At 34.5% G+C, this 20,261-nt stretch overlaps 2 protein-coding genes across 2 annotated transcripts in view; one reads left to right on the forward strand and one right to left on the reverse strand.

The window, feature by feature from the left end:
- Positions 1-1,534: 1,534 nt before the first annotated feature.
- Positions 1,535-13,267, reverse strand: LOC138701253 (uncharacterized). The gene is made up of 7 exons (XM_069827961.1): positions 12,784-13,267; positions 8,162-8,260; positions 6,386-6,547; positions 6,168-6,304; positions 3,252-3,390; positions 2,391-2,520; positions 1,535-2,025 (listed from the first exon to the last, which is right to left on the reverse strand). The coding sequence occupies exons 1-7, from the start codon at positions 13,108-13,110 to the stop codon at positions 1,922-1,924; spliced, it is 1,098 nt and encodes a 365-aa protein (XP_069684062.1). The 5' UTR covers positions 13,111-13,267; the 3' UTR covers positions 1,535-1,921.
- Positions 13,268-13,452: 185 nt separating this feature from the next.
- Positions 13,453-20,261, forward strand: part of LOC138701254 (uncharacterized) — a 37,749-nt gene continuing 30,940 nt past the window's right edge. Inside the window, exons 1-4 of the mRNA XM_069827963.1 lie at positions 13,453-13,644; positions 14,132-14,194; positions 14,299-14,469; positions 16,367-16,513. Coding sequence (XP_069684064.1) covers positions 13,525-13,644; positions 14,132-14,194; positions 14,299-14,469; positions 16,367-16,513 — 501 coding nt within the window. The 5' untranslated portion in view covers positions 13,453-13,524. The remainder of the gene's footprint in view (positions 13,645-14,131; positions 14,195-14,298; positions 14,470-16,366; positions 16,514-20,261) is intronic.

Raw genomic sequence — 20,261 nt, forward strand, 5'->3', positions numbered from 1 at the left:
CATTTAAAATGCTTCCAGTTGTTTTTCTTCACTTCCTCGTAATGTCCATGTTTCTGACCCATATAATGCCATACTCAACACAAAGCACTTCACTAGTCTCTTCGTTATTTATTTTTCTAGATGTCCGCATAAGGTGCTGCTTTTTCTATTAAAAGCTTCCTTTGGCATTGCTATCCTCCTTTTAGACTTCCTGGCAGCAGCTCATGTTATACCCCATTGTTCACTTGTTCCACTAGGTCATTTCGAATTCTCAAGTTTCATTTCATTTAGTGTTCTGCCCAAGGACAGGTCTTTCACTACAAACCCAGCTTTCTCCAATCTTTCCTATTTTCTGCCTTCTTCTTTGTCTTCTCATATGATCCATATATCTTAAAGTCGTCTATCATCTGATATCTTCTTCTGCCTCGAACTCTTCTCCCGTTCACCATTCCTTCCAGTGCATCCTTCAGTAGTCAGTTTCTTCTCAGCCAGTGACCCAACCAATTCCTTTTCCTCTTCCTGATCAGTTTCAGCATCATTCTTTCTTCACCCACTCTTTTCAGCACAGCTACATTTCTTATTCTGTCTGTCCATTTCATACGTTCCAGTCTTCTCCAGATCCACATTTCAAATTCTCAAGTTTATTTTTCTTCATTGATTAAAGTTCACGTTAACACTTTGTTAAAAATGAGACACTGAAGAAGGCGAGACATAACGTCAAAACGGTCCATCTGTCGAAGGTACCTTTTTTAAAATTTTAACACTTTTTAACGTATGACTAAGTAATTTTATGTTTTTTTTTCTTCTTTTTTAACCATGGTCTTTGTCTTATATGCATTTATCTTCATACCATACTGATCACAGCTGTCATTTACCTCCACTAGCATATCCTTTAGTATCATCTCTTCTGCTAACAACGTCATATCATCAGCAAATTTATGCACTTTATTCTTCTTCTTCCTACTATCACGCCTCCCATATTCTGAAAACAGTTTATCACTAAATCCTCCAAATAGATGTTGAATAGTGTAGGTGATAAAGGTATCCTTATTGTACCCTTCCCTAGTCCACTTCCTTCTGACATTTCTTCTAAAAAAAGTAAAATTCTTAATCAAATGATAAATTTGAAGCTGCTACAACTTTAAAAGTTATTATTTATATCTTTTTATATGTATAGAAAGTTATTTTTGACCGAAGGAAAATACAGTGGTGCCAACTTTTGGAAAATATTGGGTGGGCTCAAACACTTTGGGTATAAATTAAAATAAATAACTCTCATAAATACGTAATAAATAATAATAATAATGATAATAATAATAACACGACAAATTACTGGGTGGGGCTCGGGCTCCACAGGCCCATATAAGTTGGCGCCACTATGCATTACATAAATTTATTACTAAAATTGTAGATGGAACCGTTCATCTTGAGTGTAATAATTAATTTACCTTCGGTATCTTTTGCTGTATAACTTCAAATTTCAATAAGCATTAATTACTACTATATAATACTAGCATTTTCGTATAATCCTCATGTGCGCAACAGCTGATAGAATGCCAAGGACTATCAGCCGACTGCTAGCCTCACTTCCACATGCTTAAGCAGAGGTGAACGATCATCCAACGAGTTTGGGGGTTACGTTTTACTAGTCCCATACATTGGTCGAAATTTCATAAGAAAGTTTTACATTTTCTTATAACAAGAAAAATAATATTTCTTTTATTAATATTAGTAGATAAAACACAAAATAGTATTTCTGGTTATAACTGTAGCAGCAACCATAATTTTGTAGATTATTACTGTTCCATTAAAGATACCAGGCACATTCGTATAAGCAACATTCATAAACGTGCCTCATATCCTAAGGCTGATTCTAGAGCAGCTATAGGTCAAGATTTTGTTAGAACAAATACTTGTTAGTGGTCCATTTGAATTTGTGTTCCTATGTAGATCCTTCTTCCCATACTGTTTCGGTGAGAATGGCGACATTATCCAAGTTACGTCCAGGAAAATATTCAAACGTCCACATGAAGTTGGTAAATACCACTGCAACATACAACAGAAATCAAGGCAAATGGTTTTACTGCTATAATCAGCAATAGACTTATATTGTTTCATTAAAGTTTAGTTACAAAGATAATTTTGTCTTCATCATCATTCTGTATTGCCTACCTCAGTTACTATTTGACTTTTATATACTGTAGCTATAGGTAGATACCGATACCGGTATGCCATTTAAAATAAATTATTTCTTCCATGAGGTAAAGGCAAATGGAACATTACTCGATACACTCATCTTCTAGTGACCATATTGGGTAAGTATGGAAAATGTAATTTTAATTTTACTCTGTCGTATGTGTATGCAGGGTGCAAAATATACATTATATTTCATGAATAATTGTTTCACTTACACATTTCACCTTCTTGTAAATCCCCCAATAGTTCTGGACAGGAGGAGTTACAGGGATTGTGTGGTGTAAGACGAAACGCAGTAGAACCTCTCAGTTGTGCCAACATAATTAATCCTGAATCCAATTCCACCTGTATGCATAATAAAATCTGTGATAACTTCGTCCATCCATATTGAATAATTTAATCATAATATATAGAATACAGTCTTTTGTGACATAAATATTCTATACTGGTACTAAATTTAGGGACAATTAAGTTACTAACATTTTATTATAAGAAAATAAATTGATATTTTCGGCTATTAGTTAGCAAAATTTTCTACGCAAGAATGATCAGCAGGATTTCTCTTAACCCTAATTCTGATCAAATACCATTGCAGTTTATATAATACATTTTGATTTTGCTGAATACATTTTCTAAGTGTTTTATTAAAGGTAATTTTAGGAGTTGTCAATGACATCTAATTTACTCTATGAGATTTATGTAGTACTGGTACTGTATATCAGAACACTTCAAGAAAATGAGCTTGATAATTTCTAATTTAAATAGACGGTTCTTTAAAAAGCAAACAGAGAACAGCAAAAAAAGCTACAGTAAACTTAACTAGGTACCTCACAGTATTCCATTTTCATGTCTTTCTGCTACTCATGCGGTAATAATAATTAAATGACAGCAAAGATTAAAATAGTTACAAAGTTATTGATTCATATCGTAAGCAGACATTCAGTTCATATCGCACATATTAAAAATTTAAATTACAAGATATAAATAAATCGACTGAAATTATTTTTTTGCAAAAAAGAAAAATACTGGTATCCTATACCTAATTTTAAGAGTATAAATAAAATTATATAACTTACTTTCTTGTATATTTTAGTGTTATAGTCAGAGGACATAAGGACCCAATTGAAGTGAGCTGGAGAGACAGAACTAGACAAGAAATATGGCCGTTGGTAAAACTTCCGGAGAGCCTTCACAGCATGAATGTCACAGTTTTGCCTGAAATGATAAAGCAATTAAAACTGCAGCTACCGGTACTCAATTTTAAATATTATACATAACTATTAACAAAAATATTGACACATACTTCTTTTTCATTATTCATCTTACAGAGGAATACTGGTCAAATTGACCATGATCATAAATAAAACCTACAAAACACATCCGATTCCATTACTTCTTTCAGAAGTGTTAAATTCAGATGTCTAACATTATTCTATCAAAAGTTCCATGGTTCGATGCAAACGAACAAAAATATTCATAATCTTACAGATCCCTTCCTGTTGGTTACAGGTAATTTCGTCCAATTTAAAATGTCCATAAACAGAAAAGGTCCAGTCCAAAATGTCCAAGTAAAATAAATCGTCCAAGGAATTTAGTTCAAGCAGTAAAATATGTGCAAAAAAGCAAAAAGGTCCAAAATATAATATGTCCAATATACGAAAAGGTCCAATATGCAATAGGTCCGATATACAAAAAGGTCCAATACGTAGGAAAGTCCAATATGTGATTATATAACATGTAAATATATGGCGGTTTATTGAACATCTCAAACAGCAACAAAGCCAAATAGAAACTATGGTCTTACAATTACTTGCAGGTCACATTAATATAAAATAGCCCCTAAATAAAAGGTACCAGTCTACAGAGAACCAACAAAGAATAGCCTTTCTAGTAAACAACTGTCAGCAATAGGCCTATAAAGCTGAAAATGACTTACCTTGCTTTTGAAGAGAGATTTAGTATCATCTCAAATTATACAGTAACTCAGGTGAGCCTAAAAATGTTGACGAAGACTAAATTTTGTTATCTTGCGTATCCAGTGTCCTCAAAAATTTATCGTTTATAACTTATAAGATTTCTGTTAATAACTATTATACTAGCATATAAAATTGTATTACAGAGATCGTTGTGTGGATAATTTTGTTCTTATATTGTATTTAGATCGAACTTTTTCGTATCTTGGACATTACAATCACATGGACATTTTTGTTAAATGGACATTTTGGCCATTGGTCTTAATTACTGTATGGATATTTTTATGTTGGACATTACGTAACAGACCTTTTCAGTACATTGGACCTAAACAACAAAACAATATTTTCGTTATTTATTTCTTTCTGTTGGAGTTAAATTATGTTGTATGGTTTTAAAATCACCAATAAATTATACCATGAATCATCACTGCTTTATCTTATACAAAAAAAATAAATCAAGAAGAGCATTGTTAGATCCGATTTTATGTAAATCACCATTTTGTATTTTTCTTTATGCTAAGATCAAATCAGTTAGAATACTTTGTTCAATTGGTACCAGTGAGGGGGATATCATTCTGCAACTTTCACTTGAAAATTCAACATCGAAATATTGTGTTTTTTATATTCCATAAGCAATAACAAAGTTTAAACTCCTTTTGAATAAACAACCATTGCTTCTTCTCTCATTTTAAATGCCTTTAGATATTATCTTATGCATTCTGCTCACTCGATATAATGTCGTCTCTGTGATTTAGTAATTCAGCTTTATTGAACAACTCAACAATCTGTACATTACTCACATTTTGTAAATTTTCAAGACTTTGAACCTGAGTATACAACAGCATGTGTACTCAAATATTTTCCCAACTTCTAAATATAAAGCCTTCAGTCAGAGTAGCCAGAAAAGTAAATTAAACTTCAGGCTAGATATTTTATTAACACTATTAAAATTTGCTAATACTATACAAAGGAAACAAAAGACAGATCCAAAACCTACATCAACACATAAACAAAATACACCCAAAGCTACACTACACATTAGAAATTGAAAACAACAAATTCATAAATTTTCTAGACATCACAATAACAAAAGTAGACAACAAACACACATTCAAAGTATACAGAAAACCCACAACAACAACAACAACACACATACACAACACATTCAACCACCCCACACAACACAAACAAGCTGCATTCCGAACAATGGTACACAGACTACTCAACATACCAATGAACCAACAGGATTACAACGAAGAACTAAACACAATCAAATACATAGCACAAGAAAACGGATACAACCCCAACATAATAGACAACATAATACGTAAGACAAAACAAAACCACAAAAAACAGAAGAATACAACACAAACACAAAAAATACATCACACTATCATACGAAAACAAAAACACACACAAAATTGGAACCTCATTCAAGAAATTAAACTACAACATCGCATACAGAACAAATAACACTCTACAAAAACATCTCAACACACAAACAACACAAACAAACAAATACAACCACACAGGTGTATACAAACTCAAATGTAACACCTGCAACAACTTCTACATAGGACAGACAGGCAGATCATTTCAAACACGTTACAAAGAACACATCACAGCCATAACAAAATTACAAAACACCTCTACATATGCAGAACACATCACAAATGCCAGCCACACCTACAGAGACATCAACACAGACATTGAAATACTGCACATCCAATCAAAAAGCCAGAAAGTCAACACTAGAGCAATATGAAATATACAGACACACGAAAACACACCCCAACGATATTCTCAACATACAACTCAATTTGAAAACACATATACACTACGAACGCACCCACACAGGAAACAAGAGGCGCCAAGATCAACAACGACCAGTTCCGAAGATGACCGAAAATAGGTCGAAACATGTTAACAAGGTACGTTAATATTTAACACAAGAAAGTTCTTATCATACATATTCCGAATTAAAATTGATTTATTACTTCAATAAAACAACGCACTTACCAATGAACAAACCACTTGTCAACTTTTGGGCTATGAATACGCTTGAGGAACGCATGTAGATCTGAGGACCCAGTTCGTAAATTGGTTGTCAGAATGCATGGTACAGTATCCATCAGTTTTTCATCTTGTAGGTATAGCTGTTGGCAAACATTTCTTAAATTACAAAATGTTGTTCAGGTATCCAAGTCAGTATCGGAACTCCCATTCAAAAGACTAACCTGAGTTATGTTGTCAAACCAAAAGTCATCTGTGTTCATGACAGGCCATGATTCCATAGCGTCCACTATAATGAGTGGTGCATCCCGATTCAAGTAACCATCAAGAAGTTGCTCGTATGCTACACCTCCAAGTCTGTCCACATGCTCCAAAGCTTCACAAGACTGATAACAACAACATATTGTATAAGCATAAAGTACAGAACTTCAAAAATACATTTATGCTCGACCATGTCGAAATGTAGTAATTATACACCTGGTAGTAGCCCTTTAATGCACCTCATTAAAGTACACCTATTCATTATAGTTCAGTTGTTCAGCCAATGAGAAATCACCATTGTACCATTATAAAACCACAAGTATAGATTATTCTCGGATATGCAATCGAAAGACAATTAGCGAAACATCACGGAGGCTGGAAATCCAATACTGTTGCAGAAGGTTATGTTCTATTACTATAATAATTAGCGTTAATTGTAAATAATATTCAAATAAATTCAATTTGTCATCTCGTTTTTCAATTCTAAATCAATTTCCAGGTTATATCAATATTAATGTTCACGTTATTCTCTAGATTATATCAAGGTCAATGACATTCGTTCCTCGGAAAAAATCAATACTTTCGCGTCTGCGCAAATCTCACAATTTAGAAGGTTAGTTCCGCTCTTCACTTAGATAACTATAACATGAATACTTATGAATAATTTCAAGTTAGAAATATGGTCGAGCATAAAAAGTCGTATGAAACTTGCCTATAATGGTAATTAAGACGCTCGTATGAAAATTATGAAACTCGCTTGCTCTCGTTTCATAAAGAAACATACTCGCGTCTTAATTACTACCATTATAGGCTCGTTGCATAATGTACTATTTTTTACTAAGTTTTTTTTTTATATACCACGTAAAAATGCTCTATTAATTTTGAATAATAATAATAACAATACCTTATTTAAAACTGAGCCAAATGTTTCTTATCCTAGGTATAGTATTATTGAGGCGTTCAGAGCTAAAGTGGATCAAGTCACAAATTTTCATAAATTGAGTTTAATTCATTTTCGTATTATCTGAAATTAGATCTTTTCCGAGCAGTAATGGATCAAGTCTTAATTCCAAGCATTCGCCGGTAGGTGACACCAATCACTTTTGGCTCAGATTATTTGTTCACAATGTTATGAGCCATAGTGGATCAAGTCACCAAAGTGTTGCATCAATTAACATCACAAGTGTTTCTATTTTATAAATCTAGAATTTGAGAATGGAGCAATAAAATTATTGCTAGTCAAATTAGATAATTCACTAGAGCAAGTTAACTTTAAAACACGGTTAATAAAATTCTTAGAAAATAATAAACTACTAAATGATAATCAATTTGGTTTCAAAAAAATTTGTGCACTGATGATGCCATTATGGCAGTTATTTCAAAAATAATTCAACAATTAGACTTTAAGTCCTATTATTTCAAAACTACGTCTCATGGACTTGATTCACCTTAGCTCTGAACGCCTCAATGTTAATACTTCATTTGTCATTATGAATTACATAAATATATATATATGGTACTCAATGTAAATACAGTATCCAGTTGGCTACTTCAATTATAGCATGACAGAAGCTATCAGAATTATCAGTGCAATGTGAAAGGAAGTTCACATTTTAGCAGTGAGTCATTAAAATAATAATACGTCTCTACTTTTTACACCATATAATTTTTCTTTTACATGAAGTATCTTATCATTCTAATAATATTTTAATATTTCGTATATGATATTCGTGACTTACAACACAATCCTCTTCTGTAAGAGTATACTCTCCATAGAAAGGATTAGAAACAAGGCAAGACTCATAAAACATAGACGTCCAATCCCAGAAAGGTAACAACTGCGGAACAAAATCATATTTTAGTATAGTATCTGCAGGCCTACTTCATAAAACTTATATCTAGAAGATGACACAGCATTAAATTGGAATTTTGCCCTCAACAGTGTAGCTATTTGAAGACTAGACATAGTACTAGGAATAAAAAAGTTTGAAAATGAGTTTTTCTCCCAAAAAGTCTATGTCCCTGTCTTAATCCACTAAAAAGATGATAAGTCTCATTGTACTTTTATTTAGGCCCTTATTTAAAACTGAGCCCAAATGTTTCTTATCCTAGATATAGTACTATATGTTAATATTTTGTCATTATGAATCACATACGGTATGGTACAGTACTAAATATAAATAGATGAGCAAAACGTATGATATTCCATTACTAGTCGCGTTATATCACACCTGATGGCGTTCAAGAAAGTTTCATAATATTTATTGATGTAAGTTCAAGTCACCATGTTTTCAATTTAATCAAACAAATTCAGACTGACGATAAACTATAGTTGCCCTAACTAACAACGAGTGTTATGCCTACCAGGATGTGAATTGAATGTTTTCTCTAGTGGGGGGACATTGAAATGTAAAAAAATTCAGTACTGATTATTCATTCTTCGTTCTTACCCATGCAGTTTTCCCGTCCCGTAAAACTGCGAAAAAAGAATGCAGTCTATGGCCCCTTTAAAACGAAAATTTAAATAACTGCTAAACAACAGGTTTTCCAACTCATTATCGATAAAAATACGGTAGGCCTACTGTTAATAATATCTGCAAGTGTTGGCCAACTCATATTGTTATCGTGCTCAATTTAGGCCTATATTAAAAAGGAAACGAAAATCGTTATGTAAGTTACCGGTACTGCATTAGTAACATACTGTACCGGTACAGTATAAAATACGGAAACTATAAATTTGGCATGTGAAGGGCACAGATATTGTCTCTGGCAGAAACAAATTAATATAATTTCAGCATGGTACAATCAATTCTCTGGAGAAGTGGGGGGGGGGGGGGATTCTCGGTATAACTCCTATCAATTCGCATCCTGGTGCTACTATACATACAATGGGAGCTAACAATTGCCACACACCGCTATTGGTTTTTACATCACCTTGCATTATTTATTAATTTCCGGAGGTGGAGGTAATAATTTGCTCCAATACCTCTCTTTTGACTGTAATATGTATATGTTATAATAACAAATAGTTATACATGAAATAAAAACTTACTTTACGTGACATGGGCATCCACCTCTCGTTTTATCTAATGCAAACATTAATTTTTGATATTAGAACGTATATTCTGTAGGGAGAAATTTTTACTTTGTCATTGTACAAGACATAAAGATCAAATATTTTAATTCTGCAAGAAAAATCGATTTCGTAAGTCTTTACGAATTAGGTCCTACCATTTTCAGCATCACTAATACCGAAGGTTGTATCAGACATACCAGTACCATTTTTCTGTCTTCTACAGTAATTTCTCGCAAACTAATGATCGGATTTTGTTTACATGCAATACGGTATCTAACAAGAATAATGCACGTGAAAATAATATCTTTTCTAGTAGTAGTAGGAATAATATTATTATTATTATTGCTGTTGTTTGTCAGAAACCAGTATACAAAGCCTGGATACGACATCGTGTTGTCCACACCTGTGGAGTAACGGTTAGCGCGTCTAGCCGCGAAATCAGGTGGCCCGGGTTCGATTCCCGGTCGGGACAAGTTACGTGGTTGAGGTTTTTTTCCGGAGCTTTCCCTCAACCCAATATGAGCAAATGCTGGGTAACGTTCGGTGTTGGACCCCAGACTCATTTCACCGGCATTATCACCTTCATCTCATTCAGACGCTAACCTGAGATGTTGAAAAAGCGTCGTAAAATAATCTACTGAAAAAAAAAAGACATCGTCTTGATTATTTTGTAGAATAATACAAACTGGAGATGACCAAACCTAAAGCTTTTCTTCTCGAATTCTTTTATTACGGTATATAAAATAAGCATACTTATTTCATTTTTTCATTTTTTTTTTTCATTTATTTATTTTATTCCATAAATCTTACATGAGCAATGAAGCTTTAAGATGTGGAACAAGTCAAAATTTTACAATATTACAATTACAATTTTTACAAATTTTTGTAGTTTTACAATTTAGTAATTTTCTACAATTTTTACAATTTTGTGCAATTTTTTACATTTTGGCGAGATGTAGTGAGATGAGGTGAGGTCCGAGGATTCGCCAAAATATTACCCGGCATTTGCCTTTTGGTTGGGGGAAACCCCGGAAAAACCCAAACCAGGTAATCAAATCAAAGAGGTTGATGCCAAGGACTCGCCATAGACCATCCGGCTTCAGGTACCGTACTTATGGCTTTTAAGGAACCCGGAAGTTCATTGCCGCCATCATACAGGCCCGCCATCAGTCCCTATCCTGAGAAAGATTAATCCAGTCTACAATCTCATTCCACCTCCCTCAAATCGATTTTAATATTATCCTCCCATCTACGTCTCGGCATCCCCAAAGATCTTTTTCCCTCCGGCCTCCCAACTAACACTCTAAATGCATTTCTGGATTCGCCCATACGTGCTACATACCCTGCCCATCTCAAACGTCTGGATTTAATGTTCCTAATTATGTCACGTGAAGAAAACAATGCGTGCAATCTGCGTTGTATAACTTTCACCATTCTCCTGTAACTTCAATCCTCTTAGCCCCAAATATTTTCCTAAGCACCTTATTCTCAAACACCCTTACACATAAAATAAACATACAGATGAAAAAGCTTGCAATATATAATAATAAAGAAGATTGTTTCAGAGAAAGTACGGTAATTGCTAAAAATGTCTACATGAGTTACTTTCAATTGGTAACTCTGTTAGGGAACGATATAAAGGAGTCGCAAATGTAACTTACACGTAAAATCGCTGAGCCTACTTCGTCGCAAGTTCTATAATTTTAAAAGTACCGGTATTTGTGTTGTTCTTTTTCCGAACCTGCTTGTCAACCTTGCATGCGAAGATATGTACGGTAATATAATATTGCAGTCGACCTCGGTACATATTGTAAGGATTCCTATGCTATTCGTTGGATACGAGGTTTCTGGATTCAAATCTATCCAAGAGCAATGAATTTTAAAAGACGATAAAATTAGGGTTATCATTTTGCAATTTTCCATATCCAAACACTACGGTCCGGACAGATAAGTTAAGAGATGAAGTATATGAAATGACGGCTTTCTGTAATACCAGAAACCGAAATATTGACGCAAAGCAAGACTGATAAATTTTCACAAAATTCGAATCTCCCAAATAACGTACTTTCAGTACTGTATACCTTCTCTTTATTAGTACGATACATGCAGGTGTGTCTGTAGGGGGTTCGCAAGGGCTCGCGCGAGCCCTTTGTTAGATAGTCTACGGTATTTATATTTGTTCCGAGCTCTTTGTTAAGAAAGCTCACGAGAAAGAATACTCCTTTGTCATTAACTATAGTTAAAGTAAAATGTTGCGAACCGTAATATGAATGACCATTTATTTTCGTTTCTAGATTGAAGAGTACGGTAATTAGAAAAACAACCATAGAACAAAAATAAATTATTTTAGTAGTGAAAGAAAATTGTACCCACTGTCCAGAGTTAATTAAACTTAATTTAAATTGACAATGAACGTTTAATTCTGGAGATGGACGACAAAGGGAACCACCAAACGGCGGTAACTATTTCAAATGTAATTTTGGACTATGGTTATTTTTTGTAAAATACTCCTCAGTTGCAAACAAAAGACATTCTTCATAAATACATAAAAGTACCATAAAGGTGCATTAAAACACGGTTCAACTTTTCTTTCAACTTTACACATTCAAGCAATACACATAGTGAAGATGACGTTCAAAACGGCGCACCATATAGGCACAAAATCTTCATCCACCGTAATTGAACGCGTGTTTTAAACTTGATTCTTTCAATATTCTTCCATGCATAATTGTATACGCGCATGGAAAATTGAACCGTGTAGATGCAGCTTAAGATATTTGACTTCATTACGACTGTTTAAGTAGATGTATGTATGCTAATTAAGGTTTTTAGAAACGTAATTAATTCCAAGTTACTGTCTTTGCTGGGGTTGAGCTTTAATAAAAAAAATATACATAGCAGAAAATATACCGGTACGCTTATGACGGCAAAACCTATGTAGAGTTTTCCACATTTTTTGCAATAATTTATTTATCCTCGGTCAATATTTAGCTTTGTCGGTGTAATTTTAGAAAAGTATAAGGTAAAATTTGTCCATGATTTGGGGTAAGCATGACGTAGAACCTCTGTCTAATTTTGGCATTAAGACGCAGAATTTACACGTTTCCATCAGGGAGCGAATTGTTATACCCTCTAACTCAATTAATTTTATGAAATGTGAGTTAACATTATTTTATATCGAAATAAAAGTAATAGAGATTATAGTTCAATTTCAAGGTATAAGTACGTTAATATTGCTCAAGAGATGTTTTCTCGTAACTGGCGATAATGAGTATATACACTCACCTTGATCATGAAGAGTCGTCCAAGGGCAGCAAAATGCATAGAAACAGAACCTAATTGAGCTGCACAGTAGCCTAGTGCAACAATGGTAAGAACAACTCCAAATACTTTTGCTAATTTCTTCATTAGACTTTTCCTTAAGGTTGCAACCAAAGGTGCAACTATCATATCCATTTCTGCTTCAGAAAAACCTACTTGCTGACAATATTGATAAAATGACATTAATTCCTCGTCCAACAGTTTAAGCTTTTCTTGATATTCCATATCTTTTTGCTGTTGCTGAAGTTTTCGCTGGTTACCACGGGGAGTTGCCATGGCAGCCGATCTCATTGCACTAAAAAATACGGGAATTAATAGTCAGGCCTTTATGTCAGTTGCAGCTTTTAGTATATCAGCGAACGTCAAATGCAATATGTCACTACTCGACCTCCTTTGGCCCGCTAGCTCAGCTCCCTTTCACTTTTGCGCGGTATAAAAACTGCCACTGCGCTGTCGTATTGATCGTAACCCGCGGGTGAGACGATCTCTAAACAGGGAACTATGAGCGCAATTCAGCTATCGAAGTTGGTCTTGCTATAATTGCTGACACTGAGAATAGGTTGCAGCACAATAGCGTATATATTGAGAAACAAACGATGATGCGTTATTTCAAAACTATAACGCCAGGGGTGCTTTTGTATCTTCCTGCGGCCAGTTGGAGCAAATCTTTCGAACGGAGTGGTTGTCGAGGGTCGAGTGGGGGAAATGGGAAACCATCATAGTCACGATGGAATTAGAAGAAATTCGTTTGGTAGATCTCCACACGGAAGTGACAGCAACGACAGAGCTCCTACTCAACTCATTCCCATCGACAAATTGGCAAAGGTAGAAAATATTTTACGCATCTGGGATGAAACTTAACCATAACATAATACGTGTTGATTTTGCAAACACTTGCGAAAGTAACGGCTTTGTTTCACCGTTATGTAAGGGCGTGAACAATAGACGTCAAATCCAAGTCACACGTATTGAGATTAAGATAACATACAAAAGAACGAGCTAATAAATGAAGTTAGCACAGCTCAAATTGGCACATGAAGCACGATTAGCTTCAAGTTACGAATAGCAGGTGACGTTTGGGAATACCCAAACTTTGCCCTTTGACAATTTAGGAAACTGATAGCTGTGTAATGTTATTGAAATATACTTAACTTTGGTATCCTTCAACAAAACGGAACAAGGCAATTATGAAATGGCATTAACATTGACCATGAAGCATCATATGTTTTTCAAGGTTGTCTGGATTGGATAGCCCATATGCTTTTTAAATGTCAAGTACAAGCTTATGATTTTGTTGCCTTTGTTTTCTTAGATTCTTGCCCAGAAAAGTTTGGAAGAAGATTCTGTCCAAGGAATAACTTGTCGTGTCTTCACTGTAAGTCATTTAAATCTATGAAAGTGAGTACAGTAAAGTAGCAAATTCAATATCTGTACTGTTCCGTACCACATAGTAGTAAAAGTTACCATTTGTTTCTACAGAATAAAGTGTTCCCACGTTATCCTGACTTGTCACAAAGGCTGTTTAAGTTTTTCCATACTTCTGCTGGTATCACCAAACATGAATGGATTACTTCTGCGGCCTTCAAGCAGCAGGCAGAAAAATTTCTCGGTGTCATTGCTGATGATCGGCAGATTGAACTTTATGTCAGGGTAAGCAAACTTCATGCTGTATAACCTCTACGCTTGCTTTTCATTTATTATTTCGTGTTACCGGTATACAGAACTATATTAGTCAGTGATAGATAGAGTTACCACAATGAGTGTTACAGAACAATATTAGTCAGTGATAGATTTGAGTTATCCCAATGAGTGTTGTATGGTATTTGAGAGTAGACTGCCTAGTAAGAAATGTTAATGAAAGTCGAAGCTGTATAATAACTGTAACAGTATACATAACAAAGCTTTTGTGTTGGTAATTATTTAAGGTACGAATTTCGAAATCTATTGATCCGATGTTTGTTGGTAACTTTCCAACACTACTAAGTATATACAGTCACATTACAACGATGTTGATACAATTATTATCTTAAATACATTTATACTTTGACATTATGATGTCAGTGTGTTAGATCACAATATATAAAAGCCAGCTAGCTAATTACATAAGAGAGTGGTGAGACTTACCTTAAGTAGTGGCTTGCTACTCACGTAGTGAGGCTCTCATTGTAGAGGAACTGAAAAGGTGAAACTTCGGTATCTCCCCACTCTACACAGGGATAGAAAATGTACTTAAATAATTTTCACATTCCTCGGCCTCACTTAGTAATTCCCTCAACTAACCCACTAACCTTGTCATATATCTCGGCTTAATGTCACTTAGCTAGCCCCTCATTTTAACCCATAAAGAAACTTAAATCAGACGTCAGGGTGTGGGGCGATATCGAAGATTCGGTCCGTAAGTTTTCCCGTTATTTCTTTTCTGTTTGTTTTTGTCATTGCAATCTTCACGTGAGCCATTGATTAAGTCCTGAGCTCTACAGTTTGTGATGTGTCGATTATTATTTTGACACTACATATCTAATAACTTTTGTATGAAGTACGTATTAACAAAATATTTTTATTCGTATTAGCACTTTCTTGATGTCATCGCAATATGATTGCAATTAAAAGAGCTACTAACACATTCTGAGAATTGTAGAATATCTATTCCACCTCAAGTAAATATTGTGAAAACCATTTTTCCTGACTTATTAATATACATCTTGCACTTTATTTACAAAACAAAATTTACACTTTCTAGGATTTCTGCACTTGGAACATATTATGTACCTACCTTTCTTCCAACTACTATGCATAGATCTCAGCTTCATTTCAGAGAGTAAACATCATTGATTAACCCTCAATCTTCCCGTACGATTCGTTATTCGAAACCTCTCCGATATAACGGTAAACTTTTTAATGTCGCTTTTGAAATGTCATTAACATGTTTGTTTGTTTATATTAATGCTCCACATTGACGTGATGACACGGAAAGCTAGACAGACATTTCTTGACTTTTAACATAAAGACACTTTGTGTAATAGGCCTATAGTACTTATTTCAGCAAATGCTGTGAAAAGATTGTAGTGTAATATGCTGTGAATTATAAGTGAAAGGTGGTCCTATTGTGTTATTTTACATATTTTTACGTGGGGGAAAAACAGTAAAATTTTACTTAGAGCCCTTCCATTCAGTGATAGTGTTCTTTATGTTCCGTAATCCTACAGCACAGGTTCCCCAGCTTTACTTTGTTTCCAGAGAAAGCCTTCTTGTGGATTTATGTCACGAATCTTTAGACTACCGAGAATGACAGATTTAGTAGTCAGGTGACCCATAACATAGAATTTGATATAGATGTAATTCATTGTTGTTGGTAAAGATACATATCGTGCATGTTTTATGCTTTAATTACGTTATTTTTCGTCATTTATAATATTTATTATCTGTGCTTTAATTTCCTTGTTAGCACAACAACAATGCTTCATACATACTATATTATAAGTTAAGCGAAAACATGTTTCCTTAGGGCTTAACTTTTGAATTAAAGAGTGACATTTTAATTTTTCAGATGTATGCAGAAGGTAGTGACATAAATCAAGAGCAGTTTCGTGAGCTAATACTTCAAGCATATAAACTAGCAATGGATCATTATCCAGAAGGCCATCGTCATTGTAAACAACTCTGCAGCATACTAAAAGCTGTTGTAGATTCTGCTGTAAGTTACTTGAGCATATAATTTGTTTTCTTCTTCATAGTTTGCTTGGCTGAGTTCCTGGTTTTGGCTAGGCATATTGTTATAAATATTTTATTTGAAGAAACTGAATGATCAATAACTTTATTCCTGAACAAAAAGATTTTAAATATCAGACGAACATGAAGTGTAAATGTACAAATATTTCATGTTTTTAAAAACTGCTATTGTGTTTCACTAATCATGGAATACAGCAATAACCTGTGAACGTTTTTGAAACAACAAAGACTTCAATAATAGCACTGTGCTATTAACTTAAAAATGTACAAAAGCAACATTTATTTTCAAATCGTAGTCAATTTGGCAGATACAAACACGTCTAGTTTTGAATCCCTGTCATAAAACTCTTATGAGGGAGTAACAAATTTGATTGCTACTTTTTCATATTTTTCTTTCATAATTTCATTTCATTATTAATAATCATAGATGTCAGGAAACTTTGCTGTTGTTAGGGACTAATAAATATGTTATAACAGGATGTTTCTAAAATTGCTTCATAACTGTAACGACATGCATGTGTACTGGTAGCATAAAAAAGATAAATATGCTAGGAACCATGGAAGATCATCGTATTACCTGGACTTATTATTACATTAGGGCTACCCATAAGGGGATGGATGCCACTCGAGGGACTTGAAGACTAGATATTTTTTGGGGAGAGGAAGATACAAAATAGTCACAGAACTTTTTTATAAGAAAGAAGAACTAGAAAAATTTGTATCTACTAAAATGAAACGATGGATGTCATCTGCTTCGAAATTTCAAGCACTGGAATTAGTTTCTGACTAGAGCAGCTTATTTCTCAAGAGTTTCTATAAATGTGATTTTGCGTTTAGGATATTGCTCTAAACAATTAATTGGGGTTCCACCACTGTGGAGTAATGGTTAGCATGTCTAACCATGAAACGAGTGAGTCTGGGTTCAAATTCTGGTTGGAACAAGTTACCTAGTTGAGGTTTTTCCGGGGGTTTCCCCTCAACCCATTAAGAGGAAATGCTGGGTAACTTTCGGCACTGGACCCTGGATTCATTTTGCCGGCACTATCACTTTCATCTCACTCAGATGCTAGATAACCATAGCCGTTGATAAAGCATCGTAAAATAACCAATTGAAAAACAGGGACTTAGTTATATCTACATTAATTTTTCATAAATTTGTTTTTTTAATATTTTCACCAAAGTGTGCCTGTATTAATTTTTTTAATTACATCTTTATTTTCTTTATTACCAATTGTAAGACTTATTATTAAATATGTTTATAAACTGAGAGTTTTTTTTATTTCTCTTGGCGAAGTAATATTTCAATTTCAGTAACAAAGTTGCCAGACTTTGTAATAAAATTTCCTTAGCTTGTCTTAGTTACTCTATTTAAATAATATAGAATTTCAACGTTAATTAAAATATTGGAGAAGGGAAGTGTCCTGATAAATATTTATATGGGTGCGGGGGAGGCAATTTCTATAGGCGGCCCTGGGTACATCAGCCTTAGTTATACAGTTTGACTCTGCTAGTGTTCAGTTCTTTAATCCCTTTAGTTAGATACTTCTTATATTTCTGCTACAATTTAACATTATCGTAGCAGATGTTTACATTTTATCTGAATATTTGAGGACTGTTACTTCTTAAGTGCCCCATGTCACAGCTGCGTGGTTTAAGGCTTCATACCTTGGACTAGTGTTAAGAAATGAGCACTGGTTCTAGTTTTCAGGAGGAGAAAGTTTTCTCATGAAATTTCGGCCACTGCATGGGACCAGTGCGCACTCAGCATGTGATGAATTAGGGAAACTTCAGCGAGTATCAAACTCTGGTTTTGCAAGCCAGCTATAACAGCTAGGGGGAATCTTTGTGCTATTGAAACATTACCCTGTATTAGTTGGATGATCGTTCACCTCTGCTGAGGCATGTGGAACTTAAGGCCAGAAGTTGATTGATAAGCTTTGGTCCTCATGGGGCTGTTGTACAACGGACTTTTGTTTATTCTTTGAAGTACTAGTAACCAAATTAATTGGCTAAGATTACAGACAGATACATTTCTTAATGAATTTTAATATATCAGTTACACATTCTGTAGTACATGCTTGAATGAAGAATTCGTTATTTGTCATATAAAAATAATTCATAATTACCAGCATCATTTAGAGCACCTTCAGATGAGGCCACTTTTAGAAGTGCTGCTGCTTGTGAATCATCATATCCCTCACGTATTAGACCCTACAGGATCTGTTACGGTCTCATGCCAGCGCTTTCGTGGTCTTCCCAATTTCCTCTTTCCTCTTGGTACATAAGTAAGAGCTGCTTGTGAATAATGGATTTAAATGGAGGTCTTCAGACACAGCCACAGAATAGTGGTGCTTTAGATGCTCTTAGTGGTTGGCTTCGCTGCTGGTAGTGGCCACTAAAAGTGGCGCTTCCTGTCGTGATACATAGAATTAAATTATAGACAGACAGGACCACAGTCAGGCCACTATTTTAGTGACGCGTTCGTGGTGCTGCTAATGGATGACTGTTGGGTCTCCAATTCCCTACATTCTCACAACAGTGTATAGGCTTAATTAAAAAAATGTGTTACGACAGAACAATATAAAATAACCATGATGATAATAATAATAATAATAATAATAATAATAAATATAACCATGGACTATTAAATGCGAATTACCTATAAAAATTGGAGATTTATCTTTCGAAGAGGTGGAAAAATTCAAATATCTTGGAGCAACAGTAACAAATATAAAAAATATAAATAACACTCGGGAGGAAATTAAAGGCAGAATAAATATGGGAAATGCATGTTATTATTCGGTTGAGAAGCTTTTGTTATCCAGTCTGCTGTCAAAAAATCTGAAAGTTAGAATTTATAAAACAGTTATAGGCCTATTACCGGTTGTTCTGTATGGCTGTGAAACTTGGACTCTCACTTTGAGAGAGGAACAGAGATTAAGGGTGTTTGAGAATAAGGTTCTTAGGAAAATATTTGGGGCTAAGAGGGATGAAGTTACAGGAGAACGGAGAAAGTTACACAACGCAGAGCTGCACGCATTATATTCTTCACCAGACATAATTAGGAATATAAAATCCAGACGTTTGAGATGGGCAGGACACGTAGCACGTATGGGCGAATCCAGAAATGCATATAGAGTGTTAGTTGGGAGGCCGGAGGGAAAAAGACCTTTGGGGAGGCCGAGACGTAGGTGGGAAGATAATATTAAAATGGATTTGAGGGAGGTAGGATGTGATGATAGAGAATGGATTAATCTTGCTCAGGATAGGGACCAATGGCGGGCTTATGTGAGGGCGGCAATGAACCTCCGGGTTCCTTAAAAGCCAGTAAGTAAGTAAGTGCGAATTACAGATATATTATTTATGTAGTAAAATCTTCTTTATTTCTCGTTAAAATAATGTAAATAAGTTAATTAAGAGATAAAAGAAATTAGCTGATCTCAGGTTCGAACCTGAATTAAATTACACCACAGCCTTTGACTTTACCATTATGCTTCAGACACCTATTAGTTGTATATTGGTTGAATTATGTGCTATGAATGGTTTCATGTTTGCTGCCTATTATATTTAATTTAAAATCCTTAAATATTATTATCGTCGCGGCCTCATGCTTAACATGTTGGCATCATACAATAACATGTGCTTTTAAAACATAATTTTGCCAACTGATTGTTGCTCTGTAGGTTTCACTCTAAGCGTCACGTTGTCACTTC

The sequence above is a fragment of the Periplaneta americana genome, chromosome 6 (assembly GCF_040183065.1).
Source record: "Periplaneta americana isolate PAMFEO1 chromosome 6, P.americana_PAMFEO1_priV1, whole genome shotgun sequence".
NCBI classification, from domain to species: domain Eukaryota; kingdom Metazoa; phylum Arthropoda; class Insecta; order Blattodea; family Blattidae; genus Periplaneta; species Periplaneta americana.